General features: G+C 42.6%; 1 protein-coding gene across 1 annotated transcript; it reads right to left on the bottom strand.

The window, feature by feature from the left end:
- Positions 1 to 20,215: 20,215 nt before the first annotated feature.
- On the bottom strand, positions 20,216 to 23,002 carry GPR75 (G protein-coupled receptor 75). Its single transcript, XM_003417607.4, has one exon. It carries the CDS (start codon positions 22,694 to 22,696, stop codon positions 21,074 to 21,076), a length of 1,623 nt encoding a protein of 540 aa, XP_003417655.1. The 5' UTR covers positions 22,697 to 23,002; the 3' UTR covers positions 20,216 to 21,073.
- Between the last annotated feature and the right edge of the window lie 3,091 nt (positions 23,003 to 26,093).

The raw sequence follows: 26,093 nt of genomic DNA, 5'->3' as shown, positions 1-26,093 counted from the left end.
AGACCCTAACACGTAGGTTTTCTTCCGTGCTTCACCTCTGCTAATCTCAAATTCTTGTTTGTAATAGGCTGCTTCTTTCTCAGGCATTTATCAGTTCTTTCTCCCTGGCATTTGTGTTTTCCTGCAGTATGTACCTGTGTTCATGAGCCAGAACTGACTCAACGGCAACGGGTTTGGGGTTTTTTGGGGGTTTTTTTTGTTTTTTTTTTTTTTTGGTTTTGTACCTGGTGTAGACAGTCGGTATCTTCTGTTTGACTTAGAATGTTTGCTCTAACAAAGCACACTGTACTGGCTGTGTGTTGTACTCACCCACTGTGTGCCACAGATTTTAGTTCCAGGTGGTTTTTCAGCACAATATATATTTTTAAAGTGAATAAAATGTCCACAAGCAGCGTTGTTTTGTAGTCAGTGGCAGAATACTCAGTGTCTTCATTATCTTGCTCATACCTTTTGGACGTTCACATCTGAACAGAGACAGACAGGTGGCCATAAGATAGTTTACTCTTCCTCCTTTTCAGTAGTTCTGGCCGCAGATATTTTAGTTGAAGGAAAGGTTAACACAGTCGACTATTTGACATTTGTAGATTTTAGAAGCTTCAGGTTTAGAAAGAGAATGTGCTTTGAATTCAAACCTAGGTTCAAATCCTCTTTAACTTACTGGCTGGACAGATGAGTTAACCTCCTTGAGCCTCACCTTCTCGTTTGTAAAATAGAATGCTTACTTCCCAAGGTGGCTGTATCAGTGTAATAATTACCGTGTGTGGAAAGCCTGGCCCAGTACTTGGCCCTGATTCCCAATAAGTGTTAGTTCACTTCCCAACGTGATCCTCGTCTCCTGTGAACATAACGAGACGTGGCTGTCTGAGATGCTACATCTAAGGCAACAGAAATAATACAGTGACGTCAGAGACCAAAACCATTGAGATGCGTTTCTTTGAGAACACCCTCGGGATCAGTGAGTTACCGACAACAATTATCCTCACCTTTAGACGGTAAAGGAGGTGAGGGGCTTAGAAGTGAAGGTTAGTGCTAGGAGGAACTTGGAGAATAGTGAGACCAACTTGTTTCTCTTATGAGAGGAAAAAAATACATGAAAAACTATATTGGAACAGTTTACCAAGGAAGATTCTTAAAGACAGAAGAATCATATAATTATTTCAAAACGAAGTTTAGAAAATGAAAGAGTGAGCCTTCTGTCTTGCTAATAGAGCTGCAGCTTCTGTCAGGGCAGGGCCTAGGCCAGGTAGTGCTGCATACTTTCTAACTGTTGGGTCCCCAGTCAGGGGTCTGAAAGTCTCACTTGATCTCCAAATATGTTGCCTCAACCTCCATTATGATGTCAGCCTTCTGTATTTGTCATTGTTAGTTGGCGTCACATCACCTCCAACTCATGGCCACCCCATGCATGCACAGTCGAACTGCTCCATAGGGTTTGTAAGGCTGGGACCTTTTGGAAGCGAATCTCCAGGCCTGTCTTCTGAGGCGCCTCTGGGTGGGTTCAAACCACCTGCCTTTGGGCTAGTACTCAAGCGCTTAACTGTCACGCAGGGACTCCACTCCTATATACCAAAACCAAAAAACCAAACCCATTGCCATCCAGTCAGTGCCAACTCATAGCAACCCTATAGGACAGAGTAGAACTGCCCCATAGGGTTTCCGAGGAGCAGCTGGTAGATTCAAACTGCCGACCTTTTGGTTAGCAGCCAAGCTCTTAACCACTGTGCAACCAGGGCATACACATTTTTAAATAAACTTTTTAATAAATTCTCCAGCAATTGAGAATGACTGACTTAGGAACTTCACTTTCAACAATTTTACGCATATGAACCCTCCTGTCTCTAGATTAGGTTAAGTAGCCCATCTTTCCAGAAGGTTTTCTGACTTGCAGTCATCCTTTTTTTTTTTTTTTTGTAGCTCTACCTGCTTTTCTCTGAAAAGCCACTAGGTGGGGCCTGTAGCCCAGCCCTGGTTTATATATTTTATTAGAGAAAGGAATGTTGGCGACAAGAGGAGACAAACTGGAAGACAAACTGCCGCAGCTGAAGGGAACAGTGAATAGTGTGCGTTGTGTACAGTCCCGGTGAACTCCTCTGTTCAGCCAACCTGACGGCCAGTAGACAAGGCCTGGCCTGTTCCCTGATGGTGCTTAAGCTACCTAGTACATAATCAGGCCCAATTAGGACCAGTAGCACCAAAGATCTAGCCAAAAAAAACCCAAACCCGTTGCCATGGAGTGGATTCCGACTCCTAGCGGCCCTGTAGGACAGAGTAGGACTGCTCTGTAGGGTTTCCATGGAGCGGCTGGGGGATTCAAACTGCCCACCTTTTGGCTAGCAGCCGAAAGCTTAACCACTGTGCCACCAGGGCTCCAAAGGGCTAAATAGCAAAAAAAAAAAAAAAAAAAAGTATTTAAGTTTTGAATAAGTAGGATGTGCGATGAGAGCTTTAAACGAAAACTAGCATCAGCCACCCTAGTATCTGATTTCCAACTCTATTCCTAACTGGGTGATTATACTTAGCAGTGCTTGCACTTCCATTTGAACATAGAAATAGAACTGCCCTTCATATATATGGGTGTTATGTTCCTATGGTGATGTGGCTTAAAGTCCATTTCTCCATTTTTTTTTCCAGCTATTTCGCAGGGATGATAGAGAAACCATGGACCGCTACATACCCCAGGCTAGATTCCTATCCCAGTAGCTTCATAAGTGGGTTGTACAAGTAGGCAAGATGATCCAGGGAGTCGTGGGGAAAAGTGCTAGAGAGGAACTCAGCATCAGTTGTATTTAACACGCAGACAGACACTGGGGCACAGTTATTCATTATCAGAAGGACGTGTGTCAGAGCACAACGCATCCTGACGGAAGAAGAGGAGTGTGTATTACACGTGGAGGAGTGTTAATGGGACACCCGCGTTTACTCGTCACTTCACCTTATTGCATGTTCCCCACATTCCATGTTCCTGAGTGAGTGGTCATTATGGATTGAACTGTATTCCCCAAAATACGTGTTGTAAATCCGGACCACTATACCTGTGGTTATAATCCCATTAGGGAATGGGTTTTCTTTGTTAATGAGGCAGTATTAGTGTTGGATGCTTACATCAATCTCTTGTGAGATATAAAAGCAGATTAAGCAAGAAAGCAAGCAGAGATGGGGAAAGGAGAGTTGTCAGGCCACGTGAAGATCACCAGGGAAGAGAAGCTGAAAAGAGACAAGGATCTTGCCCCAAAGCCGGCAGAGAGAGAAAGCTTTCCCTAGAGCTGGTGCCCTGGATTCGGAGTTCAAGCCTCCTATGCAGTGAGAAAATTAATTTCTGTTTGTTAAAACCACCCACTTGTGGCATTCTGTTACAGTAGCACTAGGTCACTAAAAAGGTGGTCTCATGACCGATGTCGTCTAATTTTAACCAAACCAACAGCCCCATCACCTTTTCAGAAAATGGAATTGTCGCTTTATGTATAAGCATCAGAGGCTCATCATTAGGTAGATGGCCAGGCAGAATTACAGCCAGGTTTACCTTCCAGCAGCCGTCCCTGAGGTCCAGGTAGCTTACAAGACCTGTTTGTTAGAAGCAACACAGTGTTCTCTGGGGTTTTTTTGTTTGTTTTGTTTTGTTTTGTTTCCAACAATGGGTAACAGTGAATATGATTTTCTCGTGAGCAATTAGAAGAACGTACAGTTTGAATACGAATTTCTGGAATTCTACCCTCCAACACTTAGAGAAAATAAAGGCAGTCCTGACAATCCCAAAACTTACAAAATGGAAAGAAGGACAAAATTATTAACAAGTGGTTAGTAGCATCTGGGGTCTTAAAAGGTTTTGAGCGGCCATCTAAGATACATCTATTGGTCCCATCCCATCCAGAGCAAAGGAGAATGAAGAAAACCAAAGACACAAAGAAAATATTAGTCCAAAGGGCTTAATGGGCCACATGAACCACAGCCTCCACAAACCTGAGCTCAGAAGAACTAGATGGTGCCTGGCTACCACTACTGACTGCTCTGACAGAGATCACAATAGAGAGTCCAGGGCAGAATGGGAGAAAAACATAGAACAAAATTAAAATTCACACACACACACAAAAAACAAACTTACTGTGCCGGGGGCCAGCCTCAGCAAAGAACAGGGTCACCAGAGGAGGGGTAGAGTTCGGCGAAAAAGAATGAGAGGTAGTGTGTCTTATATTTTCATTTTGCAGAAAAAGAAGCCTCTTCTTTATTTTTTACATGGTCTTTTATATCATAAGCTTACAAAAGCATAACATCGCATGATCAATAAAGGGGCAGTACAAGATATAATCATAAACATCATTTCCCAGAGACATAATTTTCCAAGTGACACATAGTACAGTTCCGCATACACACACAAGTACAATGAGTTTTTGTTTAATTGAAGAGAATATTTTGTTGATTTATTTTTACACAAAGTAACAATTGACTTCATACTGCTTTACACTTATGCTTAATCTTGCAATACCTTCCACAGTTTTTATAATAATCTTTTTGCAAAACCATTGCCACATAGGCTTTGTCCATTTTGTCCAGGGTGGCCAAATTCTTGAAGTCCAGCCACTTTGGGTTACGTCATATTGTCCGCGATTATGCCAAGGACAATTAGCCCAATCTCTACACCCAAAGACTAGTCAAGCGCAGCAGTGAGCGGGGTAGACGAGAAGGTTGACCTGTAATTGGCTGAGAAATTGGCTGAGAGAACTCACTGCCTTTTGTTTTTCCACTTTTATGGGATCATGTGTGGGTGGTGGTTTAATCACAAAAGGGCCTCGGTAAATATCAGGATTCCACCATCCTGTTTTTGTTTTCCATAGTTGAGCTATTCGTTTTCCCCCTAAGACAACTTCATGTTGATCCCCAGGTAATACACGGGCTGTCCCTACCCGGGATTTTACCAGGGGATTATGAGTAGGACGCCCCCCTCCAAAGGTCCCTAAATCTATAATGGAATTTTATGCTTATACATTCTGCTATACACAGGCTGAAAATGAAACAGAAACATAACACAGATGACAGAGATATTCCTGACTTTTCAGGAATTCTTCGATGTTTATGCTAGGGGCAGTGGGTGCAGAGGGGCCGCCCTTGCAGCCTGGCTGTTCCTGACTTTTCAGGAATTCTTCGATGTTTATGCTGGGGGCAGTGGGTGCAGAGGGGCCGCCCTTGCAGCCTGGCTCCCAGCATTACTGGTTTGACAGAGACTGGAGGAACCCTCAAGACTATGGTCCCCGGACACCCTGCTAACTCAGAGCTGAAGCCAATCCCGATTTCCACCTTTCAGCCAAAGATCAGACAGGACTCTAAAACAGTAACACATGTGAGGAACGAGCTTCTTAGTTCAATCAAGTCTATGAGACTAAATGGGCAACACCTACCCAAAAGCAAAAGCAGAAGGCAGGAAGGGACAGGAAAACTGAAGAATGGACACGGGAGCCCAGGGTGGAAAGGGAAAGGGAGAGTGCTGACACATTGCGGGGATTGCAACCAATGTCACAAAACAACTCGTATATAAATTTTTGAATGAGAAACTAATTTGCACTGTAAACTTTCACCTAAAGCACAATAAAATTAAAAATTAATGAAATGAAGAGCTTCTAGTGTTCTGCACCCTTATCTTTTTGTAGATTTTTAAGTATTATAGTATTTTTTATAGCTAAAGTGCTCACCAAAAGCAAGCAAATCAAGCAGAATTTCTGGAAACACTAATCATCCTGTATTCCCTTTTCACTCAGATTCTTTACTGCATCATTTCATTAGTTTTCTGTCTTACATGGAGCCCTGTTGGCACAGTGGTTAAGAGCTCAGCTGCTAACCAAAAGGTCGGCAGTTTGAATCCAGCAGCTGCTCCTTGGAAACCCTATGAGGAAGTTCTACTCTGTCCTGTACGCTCCCTATGAGTTGGGATCGACGCAACAGGTTTTGGTTTTTTTTGTTTCCTACTTTGCTCCTGCTCCCTAAGGAAAGAACAGTCTGCGTCTCCTTCCTCTGTCCTATTTCCCCCACTCCTAGACGCTGATGGAAGTCAAGTCCCTGATCTCCAGGGTCAAGAAAGGAGCTGACTTCTCAATGAAACCACAAACATTCCAAGTCACTCTGTAGTCTCAGAGAAGGTGGCCACTGTGGCTTCTCTGAAGAGCCCAAGTCCCGGCCCCATCTTTCTGCAGAGTAACAGTAATAAAAACAGTTCTTCTGATTCCTTTGACATACTTGGTTGATAAACCTAAACAAATGACCAAGAAGCTTTCGTTAGCCTTTGCTCGGATATGAAAATGTGTTGAGCCCGAAGTACTTACACAGGGCATGACATCTGCCCCAGTGCTGCCATCCCCAGAAGACCGGCATAAAGCACCCTGTGAGTTGGTCAGGCCTATGTGGCGTCTGAGCAAGCTACATTTTGCAAAGCATCGGGCTCTGCGTGAGAATGAAGACCCCGCAGCTGGAGGCAATTGAAAAGACCCGCCATTCATTAGCATGCTCCCTGCAGCTGGAGGCAGGACAATGTTGAAGGGGCAGCCCCTCCCATAATTGGACCTCAGAGAAGCCAGCTGGGCTTATCTTGGCACCAGCTAAGTGTATAAAAATGCAGAGTGATCTGTTTATTGGCAGGGAGGGAAATTCACTAATATGCCCATAAGCAATGATGGAAATATGTATTTTTATATTTAAAGGTATGGGAAATGTGAATATTTTTACCTTGGTAAAATTAATCTCAGAGGCATTGGAACTAAAGGGGTTGCCTGTCAACTACCTGTTGGAAAGTAAAATTTTTCCTAAATATGCACTTTCATTCCACTTGTCATTATTTAAAGTAATTGACATCTCCAGCTCCTTTCCTCCCGAGAAAGGGTTACTGCTTTCCTTGTTTAACTCTTCTGTGGTTGCTGAAGGGTTTTGCTTCTTCTTCAGTGTCTTCAGGCTGCATAATGAGCCAGAAATTCCAATGCCAATGAGTGCACACGTCGTCTGGCAACTTCTAGGCAGCCAGGGGGTCCCTTGAGAAAGGATGCCCTCAAAGGTGGGTAATGGTTCACTGAGTAAGTGTCAGAATCAGGGCCTTGTGGGCCTCCTAACTCACGACACAGGTCCCCTTTCATTAGAGTCCTGCTGATAATTACCCTGGGAAAGTAGAGAGAGTTACAAAATATAACATGGGGAAATTGTAAACCAGTCAGATACCGATGTGGGTTGACATCACTTCCAGTCTTCATCCATTCACTTATTATTTGATTCATTTATCCAACAGTTAGTAACTGAATGCCACTAGGGCCAGGGTCTGACAGGTGCTGGGGATATATGGTGCTGAACAAAATAGACATAATCTTTGCCCTTTAGAGCTTTATTCTGGTAGGGAAACAGCCAGTATACAATTATATGTAACAATGTCAGGTAATGATAAGTACTATGAAGAAAAATAAAGCAAGGTAGAGGTATAGATGGAGTCCCTGGGTGATGAAAACAGTTAAGAACTCCACTACTAGCCTAAAAGTTGGCGGTTGGAATCTACCCACAGGCACCTCTAATCCACCCAAAAACCAAACCCAAACCCATTTCTTGCCGTCAAGTCGATTCTGACTCATAGTGATGCTACAGGACAGAGAAGAACTGCCCTATGGGGTTTCCAAGGAGTGGCTGGTAGATTTGAACTTCAGACATTTTGGTTAGCAGCCAAGCTCTTAACCACTGCACCACCAGGCCCCCAATCCACCCAGAGGCACCTCTAATTCACTCAGTTACCTCAGTAGACAGCCTGGTGATCCACTTCCGCAAGGCCACAGACATTGAAAACCCTGTGGAGCAGTTCTACTCTACACGCACAGGGTCACCACGAGTTGGAATCAACTTGATGGCAACTAACAACAACAACATCCTTTTAACTTTTGCCACTTTAAAAAAGAATTGCCTCCTTGAATCTTACGAGAGTGCGTTGCTACTTAACGTAAAGAGTTGCTAGCCAAGGAACTATTCTTAAGATTAGTTTAAAAGAAACATCCTTAAATGATTCATCAGGGACCATAATTTTGTGCCTTTCTGTGAATTAAAGACAACATGTATCACTGATTCTAAGGTGCATATTTTCTTTTACATTGTACCCAAACCAAACCAAACCCATTGTGGTCAATTCCGACTCATAGTGACCCTATAGGACAGAGTAGGGCTGCCCCATAGGGTTTCCAAGGAGCGGCTAGTAGATTAGAACTGCCAACCTTTTGGTTAGTAGCCAAGCTCTTAACCACTGCGCGACCAGTGGAAGTTAAGAGACTCACTTTAAAAGTCACATTGTAACCTGTCTGAACTGGTCTGTCTTGCCATTGTGTAAGCCTGAGGGACAGCTGTCATAACCTGCACAGGTGCGACGTTAAAGGTACCACATTTAAAACTTGGAGAATGGGCGTCAGCATCCTGGAGGTAACAGTGGAGCAACCTTTAACTCCTAAGAAGCAAAGAACGGGGGGAGAGGGTAAAGGAGCCTGTGAATCCATGAAGTTAACAATATTCCTGAAACAGGAGACAAAAGTAGACCAGCTCTCTAGGTCAAGTAGCTGAGCTCCTAAATTTAAATCTACAGCCCCAGAAATACACTCCTTCTTACCAATTCAATTTTGACTCCTAAAAAGGCTTCTGCAAGAGCACTCGGTACAGAAAACCTTTATTCCCAGCCTGTTTCTAACTTGCTAGGTTGCCTTGGGGCCATCTCCCTCTACATCGCTTTCCTTGCACAGATATAGGTTTTGGTAGAATAAATTTTGCTGTTCAGAAGTTAGATGATGTGATCACTCGGCAGAATAAAATAGAATGTAAAATATAGGGAAATGCATGCCAATATAGCAATAAAATTCAGGAATGAACTTTAATATCAACGATCTTACTGAATTTTTTAAACAATGCTCCAGTAGAAGCTGTCTTAATGGCCTCCAATTTAACAATCCAGTGACTAACTGAGGTTCTCCCTTCCCTCTGTAAACTCTTCTTTGTGATGCTGATGCACACTGAGTGGTCTCAATTAGTAAACTCTCAGGAATTGATAGATCAAGTAGACCAAAAAAAATTCAGAAATCGGTAAGGATATAGATTTGAACTACACAATATGTTTAACTAATGGACATACAGAGGACACTCTACCCAACAATTAGAAAGTACACATTCTTTCCAAGCACACTCAGACCACCTACAGAAACTGTCCATACACCAGAGCATAAAGCAAATCTCAAATAACATTCAAGGGTGGGACTCATACATCTCATTATGGACCACAATATCACTTGAGTTAGAAATTAATAACTGAAAGAATTTTTGGAAATTAAGAGACTCACTTTTAAGTTATCTTTGGATCCAAAGAAAAAAGTGACAAGGGGAATTAGAGAATGCTTAGAATTGAATGATAATGAAAAGAATGCCGTAGGCAATTATATTATTGATCCAAATAGTCTCTGCTCCACCCCGTGAAAGAATTACACATTCCAGCCCATTACCATGTGCTTGCAGTGCCCACACTGTGAGATTTCTATTTCCCAGTGACCCATGCTTGAAGTTCTGACTTGCTGTAGCCAATGAAATGTGAGTGAAGTGTCGTGTGCCACTTCTGAGCAGAATCTTTGAGTCACTGCTTCAGCCACAGATGGGCCTGGTGCAGGCAACTACTTCTTCAGTCTGGATCCCAGAATGGAGCACAGTCTATCAACATGTAAGACATAGATTTTGGTGTGTTAAGGCACTGAAATTGGGTTGGAATTGTTACATAACACAACTTAGCCTCAGTTCACTGATACAAATTCATATCGATACTTGTGGGTTGGAGGCAAAGCTACCCTTCAAGGGAAATTCATAGACTGTATAGACTTAAAGGCTTATATCAGAAAATGGAAAATCAATGACTTAAATATCAAACTTAGGACATTAGAAAAATAAAAATAGGATGAACACAAAGGAAATAACTGGACAAGTAATGAAAGGAAACAAAAATACTATATAAAAAAATAAAGTCAAAGTTGGTTCTTTAGAAAGACTAACAAAACTGTTGATAGTCTATAAGAAAGACCAAGAAAAGAATAAGAGAGTAGGCATAAATATAAAGGAAACGAAAAAGGTTATATAACTCAGATGCTGCAGAGAATAAATATACAAATAGGGGATTGTGAGTAACTTTATGCCAAGAAATTTGAAACACAGGTAAAACAGAAAATTCCTAGAAAAAATGCAATAAATAATATTGCTATATTACTCATAAAAATACAAATATAACATAATAGAAATAAACTTAAGAAAACGGTAAAACTAGTTCTAAAACCATTATAGAACTGAATAAATAGATAAAAATTTTCCTCCAATTCAAACATCAGGCACAGGCTGCTTTCCAGGAGCAGTCCATCGGACATTCGAGGAAAAAGTAATTCCACTCTTACAGAAACTATTCCTTAATATGGAAAAATAAGTAATCTCCCACCCATTTTATGAAACTATTGCCTTTGAGTCGATTCTGACTCATAGTGACCCTACAGGACAGAGTAGAACTGCCCCATAGGGTTTCCAAGGAGTAGCTGGTGGGTTCAAACTGCTGACCTTTTGGTTAGCAGGGGAGCTCTTAACCACTATGCCACCAGGGCTCCATTGTTTGTATAATTAAAGAAAATAAATAATTACAATAGCAAATATATAAATGTATCTAAAAGTACATCTAATAAAAAATGTGCAATACACATGAGGAAAAAACTCACAAAATTTTATTAAAAGATATTTAAGAATAAGTAAATTGAGAGACAAAATGTTTGTATATTGAAAGATTTGATCTTTTTTAAAATATCAGTTCTCCTGAAACTGAACAAGAGATTCAGTGAAATTACCATTAAAATCCCATGAAGGTATTTGAGGAACTTGAAAAGCATATTTTGAAATACATGGAGAAGAGTAAGGCGTAATAATATCCAAGACACTTTTAAAGAAAAACACAGGGTTAGGGAATACACCATTGGTGCAGGTAAACAAATGGTGTGTGGGCTGTGTCTGACCTTGAATTTCACGAGGGGGAAGGAGAATCAAGATCAACAGCCTGAGGTTGCTACCTGTGAGGTGGAGGTCAGACGTGCCTCCTGTGTCCTCCATCTGTACCAATTCTGACACCAGCTGTCCCTCCCACGGTAATCTCTACTTCGCTGTTGGGTTCAATAATTCATTGCAATGGCCACACAGAATTCACAGACAAAGCTCACGATTATGGGGCTTTTTACGGAAGTGACAGGTTACAACCCAGGCTCAGGAACACTTGGGATGTACTTCTTCCATCAGGACAGCCTCTTCTCAGCTGTGCCCGCGAGAGAACCCCTCTCCCTGGCCCTTGGCCTCTGCCCTGCTCTTTCAGCTCTGTCGGTAAGTGTCCAGAGGCACCCCAGTAAGCCTTGGCCCCCAGGCACTCAGCTGTACCTCCACCAAGTGCCCCGAAGCACCCTACTCCACCAGTAAGCCTCCTGCCTGAAGGCACTCAGCTTTCCCGCGCGGTGGGTTTGGGAGCCCACCGTGCCGCCGCCTGCCGCCGTTTCTTTCTCTCCTTCTCTCTCTCTCTCTCAGGTAGCACTTAATATCTCTTTTATAGCATTTCCTTTATACCCTGCATTGTTTTGTTGGATTTATTTACATGTGTATTTGTGTGTGGAGAGAACAGCTTTGGGAGGATAAGCAAGAGGTGATAACAACTGGCTCTGCAGAGGAGGCCAGAACGGTCCGGGGCTCAGGAACAAGGAGACTTTTCATTGTATCACGTGTTTTTTGTTTGTTTGCACCATATATTCATATTATTTTTTCAAAAGCAATTTTAAAATACACAAAAATAAAATTACAAATGCTCTGCTTTCATCCATATTAACAATTTTCTAGCCATTTCTCCCAGAACCTGAGATTTTTTCCTGTAACTTGTACTATTTTAATCGTGAGTATGTGAAAGTAGTGTTCTCATTGTAACTTTCCCGAACTACATGCTCCACTCTGAGAAATGTACATAAAAATGTACATAAAAATTCTTCTCCAAAGCAAAAATGAGGAGTTAGCGGTCGCACTTTCAGTACAGGTGAAGTAGCTCATGTTAGACCAACTTTCCTGGACCAAATACAAAAGGCTCTGGAATCGACCAAAAGCAGGCAGAACCTGGAGGGGAGTTGACACTTGAAGGCATGGTAATGCACTGGGCGAGCTTTCCCATTTAGCCTGAGAACAGGCCCCAGTTAGAGCTCCATAAAGGCTGGGTTCTCCAGAGAAGCAAACCAGTAAAGCATACAAATATATATAGAGAGAGATTTGTATCAAGGAGATGGCTCACATGGTTATAGAGGCTGGAAGTCCTTGGGTCAGGCTGGAGACTTCCCCTGGCTCACAGGCTGTGGAGACGAAAAAATCCCAAGATAGGCAGGAAGACCGCAGATAAGCTGCTAGCTCAAGTCCCAAGAATCGGAGGTCAGACAAATAGGAGGCAGGTGCAGGACCCAGAGTGAGCAAAAGCCCACAAACCTTGCCAGAAAGTCCACCTATATTGGATGCAGGCCACAGCCCCACGGCAACTCCCTTTCAACTGATTGGCTACTCACAGCAGATCCCATCATGTAGGTGGTCACATTATATCAAATCTCATCATGGAGGTGATCACATTATCATACAACTGCCAAACCGCATCATAACTGCCAAACCACTGAGAATCATGGCCCAGCCAAGTTGACACACACTAGTGATCACAAGGGTGTTCACTGTAATGCTATTTCAACTCTTAGTCGGTATTTTTCAAAATAAAAAATTATGAAAGAAGAATAGAATTAAAAAAAAAAAAAAAACCCTGCAGAGTAAAGAGTGCACTGCGTTTAGTAAATACTATTTTATGAAACTTATGTATGTGTGAGTGAATTGAGATATAAAATGTACTTCATAATTATGGTGGATTGTTGCCTAAAGGAAGCTGAGAAACATTGCTGGAGGGGATCTATCCCTTACGAATGCATGACCTGAGCCAGGCTACTTAACTTCTCTAGACCTCAGTTTCCTTATGTGTAAAATGTGGAATAGTTGCAGTGTCTCCATCATAGTGCCTGGTACCCAGTGGTGAGTCCCTCAGTAAGGACAGATATCCTTATTAAACAGGGCAGTTTTGATGAGAAGTTGCTGGTAGGTAATAACAATATTTTGCCTTGGTTCAACAATAAACATGGCAACTTCAGAATCTCCTGCAAAATATAAAGCTTCTTAAAAGCATCAAAAAGCCGACAAGGGAGTAAGAAATTGCAAGGCCAAAGTAAGAACCCTAAGAGTTAAGTTGAGGACGGGGTGATAGTTTTGCCCCGACAGCATTTGCCTAGCCAAACGAAATCAGGCTTCGGTTTCGATGGTCAACTCTGCCCTTCCCCACAAAACCGATCATTATGTGTAGGAACTATTGAATGGGAGCAGGTTTTGCTGTGTATATTTTCACCAAAAATAAAATATTAACAGCCAAAAAAAAAAAAACCCACATCTTCCGTTTTGACTGTGTTTCTGTCCATTTCTTCTTGTATTTCTAGCAGATTTTGCTTTGTACATTTTGTTTTTGACGCGTTTTTTTCTATTGTTACGCATCTGCTCTCAATTTTCCAATACATGTAGAATTAAAATCTGAAACACACATAAACTCCTGCAAAGTCCCTACAGGACCTGGTGCCTGGCTTCCTCATTCCCTGCCCCTCTTTACCTGGTTGACTCTTCTCTTTTTGCTGATCGCCGTTATACATTCCGGGCCTGCTCCTGTCTCGGCGCCTTTGCTGGCTGCTCCCAATAGCAGCCAAGAGCCTGGAGGGCTGTTCCCCTAATATTTGATGACTCACTGCATTACTTCATTCAGGATGCTGCTCAAATATCTCCCGAGAGAGAGACCATCTCTGATCCTTCTACGAAAAATAACATCCCCGGCACTTTCTCTGCCATAACTGATTTATTTTTCTTCCTAGCACATATCACTACCTGAAAGTTACACATTCATTGTTTTTGCCGTTTGTCTTTCCCGGCATAACGTGTCCTAAGAGAAGGAACGTCATTTTTTGTGTGTCTCAAGTTCTTGGCCCCATAGTGTGTTGAATGAATGAATACTGTCACTACTTTCCTATCTGTTTGTTCCTCTGATCAGTTTTCTTCCTCAGTTCTACTCTGATAGGAATACACTTACCCCCATTTTATTTTGGTCCGTGGAGGCTTGATCTGTGTTTGTCGGTGTCTTTGTTTTTACTGTCAATTTATTTTGTGTCTCTATTCCAAGTAGCAAATTGTGCATATTTTCTTTTAATTTAAGGGCTTTCTATATTGCAAACAACATGAAACATTTTCATTTATTTTCCTATTCTTATTTCTTTAATCCTGTTTTGTGCCTCTGAAATTTTGTTTTCTTAGCATATATTTCCCTCCACTATTTTATAAAACTTATTTACTTTCTCACACTACCTGATACGCCGGCTGAGGGCAATGAGGTAGGAAATGGGGGGTGGAGGAAGTTACAGAATACCAACCACAGCTTCCCGACCCATTACAGAAGCAAACAAGGCCTAGATTAGCCTATATTAGCTCCACAAATTTTCATATATATATATGTATATAAACATTTCAACCAGTTCTTTCCCTCTCTGCTTTACCTGCTACTTTATATATCACATGTATATTGGTGGCAAACTTTATAACTTAGTCCCTAGGTTACAGAATATTGATTTGGGATTTTTTTTTAATTGTATTTAATTTACAGAATTAGCCTCTCATTAAACAGTTAGTACACATATTGTTTTATGACTGGTTAACAACCCCACAACATGTCAACACTTTCCCTTCTCGACTTTGGGTTCCCTGTTTCAGCTTTTCTGTCCTCTCCTGCCTTCTAGTCCTTGCCCCCAGGCTAGTGTGCCCCTTTAGTCTCGGTTTGTTTTATGGGCCTGTCTAATCTTTGGCCGAAAGGCGAACCTCAGGAGTGACTTCATTACTGAGTGATTTCAGATTTTTGACTGAAATGGGAGAAAATTGAAGTGAACATGACAGAAATGGTGTTACAGATTAAATTGTGTCCGCCCAAAATGTGTTGTAGATCCTAACCTCTATACTTGTGGACATAGTCCCATTAGCGAATAGGATTTTCTTTGTTATGTCAAAGAGGCTATATCAGTGTAGGGTGTGTCTCAAACCACTCACTTTTGAAATATAAAAAGAGTAGATTAGGCACAAAAGAAAGGAAGCACAAATGGAGAAAGACTGATGCCACGTGGAGATCACCAAGGAACCAAGGGAGAGAAGCTGAAAAAGGACAAGGATTTTTTTCCCAGGGCCTTCTCCTAGAGCCAGTAAGTACCCTGATGACTAGTAAAGGCATTTGACTGTGTGGATCATAACAAATTATGGATAACACTGCAAAGAATGGGAATTCCAGAACACTTAATTGTGCTCATGAGGAACCTGAAAATATACCAAGAGGCAGTCGTTTGAACAGAACAAGGGAATACTGCGTGGTTTGAAATCAAGAAAGGTGTGTATCAGGGTTATATGCTTTCACCATACTTATTCCATCCGTATGCTGAGCGAATAATCCAAGAAGCTGCACCGTATGAAGAAGATTATGGTATCATGATTGGAGGCAGACTCATTAACAGCCCACGATAGGGAGTTGAGACAACCCTGCTAGCTAAAGTGAAGAGGACTTGAAGCACTTAAACTGATGAAAAATCAAAGATTATAGTCTTCAGTATGGATTATACCTCAACATAAAGAAAACAAAAATCCTCACAATTGAACCAATAAGCAACATCATTATAAACAGGGAAAGATTGAAGTAGTTGAGGATTTCATGTTACTGCGATTCGCGATCAACACCCATGGAAGCAGAAGTCAAGAAATCAAATAATGTATTGCACTGGGCAAATCTGCTGCAAAAGACATCTTTAAAATAATAAAAAGCAAAGATGTCACTTCGAGGACTAAGGTGCACCTGCTTCAAGCCATGGTATTTTCAATCACCTCATATGCGTGTGAAAGCTGGACAATAAGGAAGACCAAAGAAGAATTGATGCCTTTGAACTATGATGTTGGTAAAGAACATTGAACATATCACGGACTGTCAGAAGAACGAACAAATCTGTCTTGGAAGAAATACAGCCAGAACACTCTTTAGAAGCATGGATGGCAAGACTTCATCTCACCTACTTTGGACATGTTATCAGGAGGGACCAGTTCCTGGGGAAACACTTCATACTTGGTAAAGTAGAGGGTCAACAAAAAAGAGAAAGACCCTCAGTGAGATGGGTTGACACAGTGGCTGTAACAATTGGCTCAAGCATAGCAATGATTGTGAGGATGGCACAGGACTGGGCAGCGTTTTGTTGCTGTACATTGTCTTAGTTATCTAGTGCTGCTCTAACAGAAATACTACAAGTGGATGGCTTTAACAAACAAATTTATTGCCTCACAGTTTAGGAGGCTAGAGTCAGAATTCAGGGTGCCAGCTCTAGAAAAAGGCTTTCTCTCTGTGTGTCATCTCTGGAGGAAGGTCCTTGTCTCTTTGAGCTTCTGCTCTTGGGCAATCTTCATGTGGCTTGTCATCGCTCCTCCCCCATCTCTGCTTTTCTCACTTGTTTGTTTAATCTCTTTTATATCTCAAAGGAGATTGACTCAAGATGCACCCTACACTATTCCTGTCTCATTAACATAACAAAGACAATCCATTCCCAAATAGGATTATAACCACGGGCAAAAAAGTTAGGATTTATAACTCGTATTTGGGGGGGGGGGGCATAATTCAATCCATAACAGACATAGAGTCCCTAGGGATAGGAACTGACTAGACAGCACCCAACAACAACCACAGCCTCCTAACCTTTGAGAAAATTAATTCCTGTTAGTTACAGCCACCCACTTGTGGCATTTCTGTTATACAAGCACTAAGAAACTAAGATAAATGGATACAGCGATTGATCAGACTACATTTTCCCTCTGGAGGGGAGTAAGCACATTTTCATTCAAGTGACAGACACCACATTAAGTGGGAAAATAGTGTTGTTGTATTGCTGTTGTTTGGAAGTGTAGCTAGAAGTGTGTATATGAATGTCGAGTACCAAGAACATGGACCATTCTGGATAGAATAGAGTAGAACTCAGCACCCACTCTGAAGTCCTTCTAGTATACCTTTTTCAGTGGAGTTACACTTCCTAGGACCTTCTGAAGCTGGGTTTTTAGATGTACTAGGTTCCATCAAAGAAATGCACGATGCCGGATTTTTTCTGCAGCAGTGTTCTGGTGTCCAGCCACTTGCTTTGTAGGTGTCAGGAGGGTTAACTGTGAAGGTCGGACCAGTAGCAGCAGCTTCCCGATCCCTGGATGACAACTTCAACGGTGGGTCCCTGAAGTCAAAAGTCCAAGGGAGCCCTCCTGATCCTGTCCCTTCCTGGTTGTAGCAGAGGTAGTAGCTTCCTGGCTAGTCAGGGTGGTGGTTTTACTGTGGAATCTTTCCCGGAGACCCATCACAGAGCCCTGCCCTAATCTAATGATTTTGTAGACAATTGATTTCCTTTTCTGCTTAAATTAATGGTTTCTGATTCTTAAAATTGGACCCCAATTGATAAACTAAAATTTTTTAAATTCTGTATCTATTTCCAAGTTAATCATTTTAAAGAACTTGTTGAAATGTTCGTTTAGGACTTGTCCCACTGGGTGAGAAACTTAGTTTTGTAAATAATTAACCTTTAATTATTCTGAGTATACCTATTACAAAGGAGCCCCTGAGTTACTCTTCTAGTTTAGTAAAAAATCCCGTTTCAATGGTTAACGTGCTTGACTGCTAACTGGAAAGTTGGAGGTTCGAGTCCACCCAGAGTCACCTTGGAGGAAAGGTCTGGTAATCTGCTTCCAAAAAAGTTAGCCACTGAGAACCCTACGGGGCACAGTTCTACTCTGACACGCTTGGGGTCGCCGAGAGTTGGAGTCATCTTGACAGAAACTGGTTTTTACACACTCTAAGATCTGGTCAAGCCAGCCGTCCATCTCTTGAGGAAAATGAACTCTCTCTCCGAGGTCCAACACATTGTTACCCATCATGCAAAAACCATCGTTGCCACATTCTGCTGGTTTTTAAATGATTGGACAGGAAAGTCATCAGGTTACAAGCTGATACTCAGAAATGTTAGGATTTTCAATATTTTTATTTTCCAAATATTATTTTAAAAGAACATTAAAAGCATCATAAATACAAATCTGGCCTAAGGGTTAACGTAAGAACAGTTATTATAAAATATCTGGAAAAAATCACATACTTTGCATCACAGTAAAGCATCCAGAGAACGTACCCTGCTAACTGATCGGATTCAACTGGATTCTCATTACTTTAGTTCTCGTTTTAGCCCTTATGAGAAGACATTATAGATATTATCTGTATCTGTAGATAGATATAGATACATGGAGGGCCTAAGAATCTAACCCACAATGAATTTCATGCAGGTTAAGTCAATAATTTTGTGACGAGCATAAACAGACTGAACACCTCATATGCACATGCTTAGTTTTCTTTATGCTAAAATGTACCTCCCAAAGATGGGCCCATACTGGTCAAACCATCCCAAACACAAAGGTCACAAAGGAAGCCTTGACCTTTTAAATTTTACCAGTAGAAATGACCTTTGTTTTTTACCTTTTATTAAATCACATATAAAATGCCTGGTCACAAAAGAGATATATATACCCTAAAAAGTGTGGAAGTATTTTCTTGATTAATGTTATTCATTATAAAGCTGTTGGGTTTATTCAAATAAATACCAGATTGTATTTAGGAGCAAAATTCCAATTCCTAACAGGTCACAGCTCTTTAAATGTGAGAGGATAGTGCATTTCTTAATTCTGTCTTTGATAAAAAGAGGCGATATACTAACCTACCTTACTGCAGGATTAAGGAAGAATGAAAACAATGGTGTATTAAGAACATAAAAGCACAACTGAAATCGGTAATCGTGATTTCCCAAAATAGTACTGGATGACAAAGAAGGGAATGTAGGGGAGGGGATATTTTTTCTTCTGTTAAAAAGTTTAGTAGCAAAAATAGAGGAAGAAACAGAGGCAGGGGAGGAGGAAGAGAGAGGGCGACAGAGAGGAGAGAGGGAAAGAGAGAGAAAAGGAGAGAGAAAGAGGGAGAGGGAAGGAGGGAGGGAAGGAGGGAGAAAGAAGAAAGAGAGAGAGACCTAAAAGGTGAATTTAAAATCAAAATAAAATCCCTGCCTCATACTTAATCCTCAGGAATGGAAGTGAACGGTCAATGCTGGAAGGCAAGAGTTGCTGGGTGAGGCTGAGCAGCCTTGTTGCTGTACATATACTGTCTTCTCCACACCTCTCGTGCTCTGTATTTGAGACCAGATCAACAGAGGATGCTGTAAATTGAGGGCCTTTCATCCAAAGGAAAAAAGTACCTTGCCGTGGTGGCGCAGTGGCTAGAAGCCTGGCTGTTAACCAAAAGGTTGGCAATAGAAATCCACCACTCGCTCCTTGAAAACCATACGGGCAGTTCTACTCTGTCCTATAGGGTTGCTATGAGTCGGAATTGACTCGACGGCAACGGGTTTGGTGGACAATAATAGTTCTTGAAGATAACAATTTATAAAGATAAGTTTTGTGTCTTGATGCTCAGCTTGAGTCCAGCAGTTATAGTTCCAAAATTCAAGTGAGTTCAAATGCTAAATGTACAATGAAAATGTTTTTTTACATAAAAATATGAGTTCACAGTTATGCTAGGAATCACAGAGGAGTATATAATAAAATTAATTTTAGGTATAGAAATACTTAATTTTTTCCTTACTGTCCGTTTCCAGTTTAAGAGTGACGGAAGGGAGAGAGAACACTTCATTTGAAAATAGATCATCAGAAGAATTTTCTACCATAGTAATATATATAAAGACAAAAAAGAAGTCATCGTAAAGAGTCACTTGGATACTGTTTGCCAGGTTGTCGATAAACCCTTCTCAGACAGAAGGAAAATATAAATCAAAATACTCATCTCATCCCCGTGCCTTGTCCAGCAATTGTAAATGTAATAGTCCAAATTGCTTTCCATATAACACTCTGCCTAAGATGGCCCCAGTAGCATTTACTCATCCAAGAATGGCGTCCCTTTGTTATAGATGCCTCCCTGGGTGGTGTAAAAGGTTAATGTGCTCAGCTGCTAACCAAAAGGCGCCTCGGAAGATCTACTTCCAAAAATATTCAGACATTGAAAACCCCGTGGAGTACAGTTCTCCTCGGACACACGTGGGGTTGGCATGAGGTGGAGTCAACCTGACGGCAACTGGTTTCCCGGTTTTTTTTTTTTCTATTATTATTGATGATCCTCTTCACTGGGACTCTTGGATAAGATCATTCCAAAACAGAACAATTCATTTTTAACACGGAAAAAAATCCTTCTCTTTTTAAGAACTTCATGACTACTCAACTGACACAAAACGATAATACCTGTAATAAGAAACGGCAATAATCATATTCTCAGTTGACTGTCTTAGGAGAGGGAAGTGCGTAATATCTGTGAGTATTCTGGGGAAGGGTAGAGTTATAAAGTATTTTTTATTTTCTGCTTTAACAATGTATTATTCAAACCAGACTGCCACCTCCCCCAAAAAAGTGTATTGTTTCCTATTTCAACACTTCAAAGAATCAAAATTTGAAATTCCACTAGTAAAATGACACTTCCACCAAAGATCATTCATTGCAATCTTTTAAAAATCCAGCTGATGTATACTTCGAAGACCCATAACACTGACTCACATGATCATAATCAGTTCATCTTTCTACTTTAACATAGTAGCACGATCATTCCTGACATCTATTTAAAGGTTCAGTACAAAAGACAGGGACAAAGGTTGAGGTAAAAATCTAAAAAATAAACTTTTACGCCAAATCTGAAAATCTCGAAGGACTACAAAGCAAATTGATAGATGTTGATACTACAGACAGTGGTTTAGCTTCATCCTGAAGTTTTGATCGACCACTCATCTGCCAAAAGTAAAAAAAGAGTCAAAACCAGTAGATGAGATTAGATTCTCTAGTCTCTGGGACTTTAAACGGAGGGCACTGGGATGTGCTTGGCTGAAGTGCTGTCATATTCATGCATTAAATCATTGGTGGTGTGATAATGCATGGCAACGTACGAATGGGCAAATCCAAAGGTGTTGACTGGCTGTAAGTTACAGGGGACGCTCTCTTCTTGGGAGGGGCTGCTGTTGTAGATGCTGTAGTACGGTTCAATCCGCGTGTTGATGGGGGTTGAGCTGCTCTGCCCATAGTGTTGATGTCCTGCAGACATCTTAGGACTTACCACACTTTCTTTGGAATGACTTGGGCCACAAGCCTGGTCCACGAATTTCTTCTGTGGCTTTGGAGACAACATATAGGCAGAGTTTGTTTCATGATGAGAGGATTTATTTCTGTTGACTTCAAGGTTCCCTTTCCCCATGGCTCGAAGTCGGGTCTTCTGTTTGCAGCAGAAAAAGCCCAAGCTTATGTACTGGAGGCACCAGAACACTTTCCTTCTCAGCCCCGCACTGTTCCGAGAATATATAAAAGGGTTTAATCCCGACTTGAAAAATATAAGGGTAAATCCAAACAGTTCAAACTGGTAAAGGATGAAGCTCCCATTGTTGGAAAGAACTGCCTGCACCAAGGAAATCCCCAGTGGAAGACAGCACACCAGGACTGACAGCACGATGATCACACAGGTGACCACCGCTTTGGAATCCTTGGCAGTGGAGAGATTGACAGCTGATACCAGCTGGAGCCGGCTGGCTGCAGGGGTTGGCAGCTGGTTGGGGCTCTTGGTGTATCCATGGGTCGGAACGTGCTGCAGTTTGTTGTAATTCTGGTTCCTGTACAGAGCTGGCATGGTACACTGGATGGGATCTCCGCCTCCCTTCACAGGGGCCCCCATGAAAGGCTGTGGTCTGGAAGTATCTACAGTGATTACAGGAGGGCACTTTCTGACTTGAGCATTCCTCCGCAGGGTCTGAGCAATCATGATGTAAGACCCAGAGACCACAGTAACGCAGAAGGTGAAGTCAACCACATACAGAGACAGAAAGGCTTTCCCTTCTCCAGCAGTCAAACTGGACATGGGAAGGCAGAGGTGGGACTTGCTGGTTTTCAGGCTCGCCAGTGTGGCAAGGGTGAAACTGGTGACCCACAGAAGCAGAGTGAGGAGCAAGGTGCAGGGAAAGGAGGCCGTGCGATTGGGCTGCTTCCCTAGCACCATGCGGAGCCGGTGCAGGGCAATCACTGCCACTGTCTTGAGAGACATGATGATGAAGCCAGAACTGGTGAGGTGGAAGGTGAAGCACAAAGTATCCGGAATACCGCTGGCTGAGCTGGAGAACAACACAAAGACGAACATGGGGGCTGTCACGCCACAAATGAAGAGGTCACAGAAGGACAGGTTCAGGATCATGACATCAAAGTTGGTTCTGAATTTCCTGAAAGCTGGGTCAAAGAAGGACAAGAAGACAATGAAGTTGCCGTAAGAGCCCAGGCAGAAGATGATCACGAGTAGGAGGGTGCAGGTTACCAGGGTGGCCATGTGGATGAGACCCTGGAGGTCCTCCTGGAGAGAGGTGCGGTTTTCTCCTTGTGAGTGAGGTACGTGAAGTGAGGTGCCATTGGGAGCATCCTGAAGGTGGTCTGTTGAGTTCATCTTCAGAGAGATCCGCCTCTTCCTCTGTTCCCCAAAAATCCTCAGGGGGAAGGGAGTCAGGGCCTCAACTCACAGATGAGCACGTGTGGGTCAAAAGAGGTCCAAGGCAGAGAAGCCTGCACACAAAATTGCAAACCCAGAAATAGAAAGGAATGAATGTAGAAAGGACAGGATCTCAGCATCTTTTACAAAACACTAGAATTGTCCAGCTCTGAACCAGTGCATAGAAAGCTCTTCTCACAAAGCCCAACGCAGAAAAGACACAAACATCTCAAAATACATTCATTCAACTCGTTTTGATTTTACGACATGATGGTTTTCAAACTTGGTTAAGCATCACCTGGAGACCACGTTAAAAAGGCAGGTTCCTGGGCCTCGCCCCTTGAGAATTGGGTTGAGGGATGTGTGTGTTACATATAAAAACACGATGGAGACACTAGAACCTGACCTCCCCGCTAATGAGATCATAATCTAGTCGGAGATCAACCTAACCATGTAATTACAGCCTAATATGGTAAATGACAGCAGGTGCATAGAGGAAGGGACCCTAACCCAAGCTGAGGAGGGGCTGGGAAACGGTGAAGAGGGTCTTGGTAAGTAGGTGCTGTTAGGTGAATGGTGAGGGGCAGGGCAGGCTGGGAGAAGGAAACAGGTCTTTGCACAGCAGAGGAACTGAGGCAAGAAGCAGCCTGTGCTGATCCATGATACAGCCTTTTCATAACTCCCACAAATCACCGACGCATCTGTTTTGACCTGGGGAAGAATCCCTTATTCCCCACTGTTAATAATTTCTTCCTCCGCTTGAGATTTCTTGGCAAACTCCAGGCCTTCCTTGGGAAGCTGTGTGTAGGACCACATTTGAGAAGGGAAAATGAAAGTAATGAAGGGTTGTCAGAATTACATTTGGGAATTGACAAGTTGCAAAGCACCACTTTGTAAATGCGAAACTGCTCTGTTAGGGGGAGCTCTCCTCATTCCCACAGGAACATCCCCGTGATGTAGTGGGGCCTGCACCCGTTAGAGCATTCCTTCAGGCGACTCACTTCCCGGTCTCATCACGTGCACGCCACATGCCAGGATTATGCTAGGTGCTGGAGGTACAAAGATGAGGGAGATACAGCCTCTGCTTTGGAAGAATAAACTTCTCGCTCCTTTTCTTAAGCTTTTTTTTTTTTTTTTTTTTTGCAATGCGATTTAATGCGCACGCACACAAATCTTCTACGTTGTGTTGTTCCAAACCCCAAAGCCCCGTGTGGGTTGGTGCCCATGGGTTCCCAGCGGTACTTCCTGTGGGGCGGTCTGAGTTGTTCCTTGGAGTGGAGATCGGTGCAGAGCTCCCGCTGAAAAGCTTTTGCTTTAATCCAGTAGCTGCGGGATAAGGAGTGGCACTGTGGGGATCCAGGACTGGTGTGCACAACACTTAACCACCAGCTCCTGCAAGCAGGGATCCAGAGGCCTCCTGCCTGCTCACCTGGGGAGTTAATCCTTTAGTTGCTGGATCATTGGGCGTGGGGCAGTGAGGGGTTATGACGGCTACCTATGGTTCAGAGCCCTGGTGGCACAGTGGTTAATCGTTCGGCTGCTAACCAAATGGTTGGCAGTTGGAATCCACCAGTCGCTCCTTGGAAACCCTACGGGGCAGTCCTACTCTGTCCTACAGGGCTGCTAGGAGTCGGGGTTGACTCACCGGCAACGGGTTTCAGTTTTTTTGGTACCTATGGTTCACAACGGAAACCCTGGTGGCGTAGCAGTTAAGTGCTATGGCTGCTAACCAAAGGGTCAGCGGTTCGAATCCGCCAGGCGCTCCTTGGAAACTGTATGGGGCAGTTCTACTCTGTCCTATAGGGTTGCTATGAGTTGGAATCGACTCGATGGCACTGGATTTTTTTTTTTTTTTATGGTTCACAACAGTCCATCCCATTGCATATGGGGACAGTTAACAACAAGAGCGAACAGCAACTACTGACTACTCAATATCGAATTCTCTCAGCATATAACCACAGGTAATGGCTGTGCCAATGAGGACCAGACAAACAGTCCTGGGAAGGTCCTTTGTTTAGGAAGAAGAGAATCTCTTCTATGTCCTTAAGGTCAAATGGTGCAGAGGTCATGATGATGTAATACAATTCTCCACTGGGAAATGAGTACACCTTCTGTACTTGCCTTACCAAAGTTCTGAGAGGGACAAAAATACAAATCCTGACCTTTGACCTTTCATTAATTAGAATGAAAAACAATAATAATGGAGATCTCTTATTGTTTCCACTTAGCGACCTATTTCTGAACCCTTTTTGATGCCTGTGGGGTCCTGGATGGCACAAATGGTTTGCACTCAGCTACCAACTGAAAAGTTGGCGGTTTGAACCCACCCAGTGTCAACACAAAAGAAAGGCCTGGCAATCTGCTTTTGTAAAGATCCCACCAAGAAAACCCTATGGAGCAGCTGTATTCTGTGACACACGAGGTCGCCAGGAGTCAGAATCGATTCCATGAAACGGGTTTCGTTGTTTTTTTTTTTTTTTGGTGTGCAGTGAAAAAGACAACCTTTTCCATTTTTAAATTGTTAATTGGAGGATTAGGGCTAATACTAGTAGGAGGGACTCCCCACTTTGGGAAGGCAGGAAGAACAGAGAGGTGATAGTACTGTCTCCAGCAGAGCTACCTTATTCCCAGCGGTGAAGGGTTTCTCTCTGGAAGCAGGGAAGTGAAGAGGGGTGGAGAGGGAAGCAGGAATATGGTCTGGGGAAGCTGGGAGGGTGAAGAGTCATTAGGATGCTGAGAGAAATATAGAGTCAGTGGGTGGTCGATAATGAAGGGGTGGGGTGTTGGGCGTGACGAAGATCCCCAGGCTAGGAGGCATTTGGAAACCGGGGTGTCAGGGGGAAAAGAAGATAAGGAGGCAGTAACACTAGTCAAGGATAAGAGGAAGGAAAAAAAAAAGAGAAGCTGGGGGAGTTGAGGGGTAACATTTATTTTCTGTACAGTTAGAATTTTTTCAATAAATTTTAAATTTTTCAATAAATTAAAAAATAATAAAGGAGAATGCCAGGCCAGGAAATGATAATGGCAGCGAAAAAGAGGAAGGCCCTCAGCGAGATGGGCTGACACAGTGGCTGCAACAATAGCTCAAACATAAGGACGATTGTGAGGATGGCACAGGACAGGGCAGTGTTTTGTTCTGTTGTACACAGAACAACAACAGTTACCAGTATCATTACTACTTGTTAACTTTACTGACTGCTTATGATGTACCCGGCACTGTTCCCGTGCTCCACCTTGTTACTTAATTTCACATCAGCTGAGACAGGTACCATACCTTATCCCCATTTTGCAGATGAGGAAACTGAGTCAGAGAGTCATCACCTAATTTAAAGTGGTCGAACATGGGTTCGAACCT

The sequence above is a fragment of the Loxodonta africana genome, chromosome 26 (assembly GCF_030014295.1).
Source record: "Loxodonta africana isolate mLoxAfr1 chromosome 26, mLoxAfr1.hap2, whole genome shotgun sequence".
Taxonomy (NCBI): Eukaryota; Metazoa; Chordata; class Mammalia; order Proboscidea; family Elephantidae; genus Loxodonta; species Loxodonta africana.
This window is presented reverse-complemented; position numbering and strand designations above follow the sequence as displayed.

Excerpts from the sequence above, each read along its gene's own strand:
- GPR75 (XM_003417607.4), bottom strand. The coding sequence starts at position 22,696 with ATGAACTCAACAGACCACCTTCAGGATGCTCCCAATGGCACCTCACTT.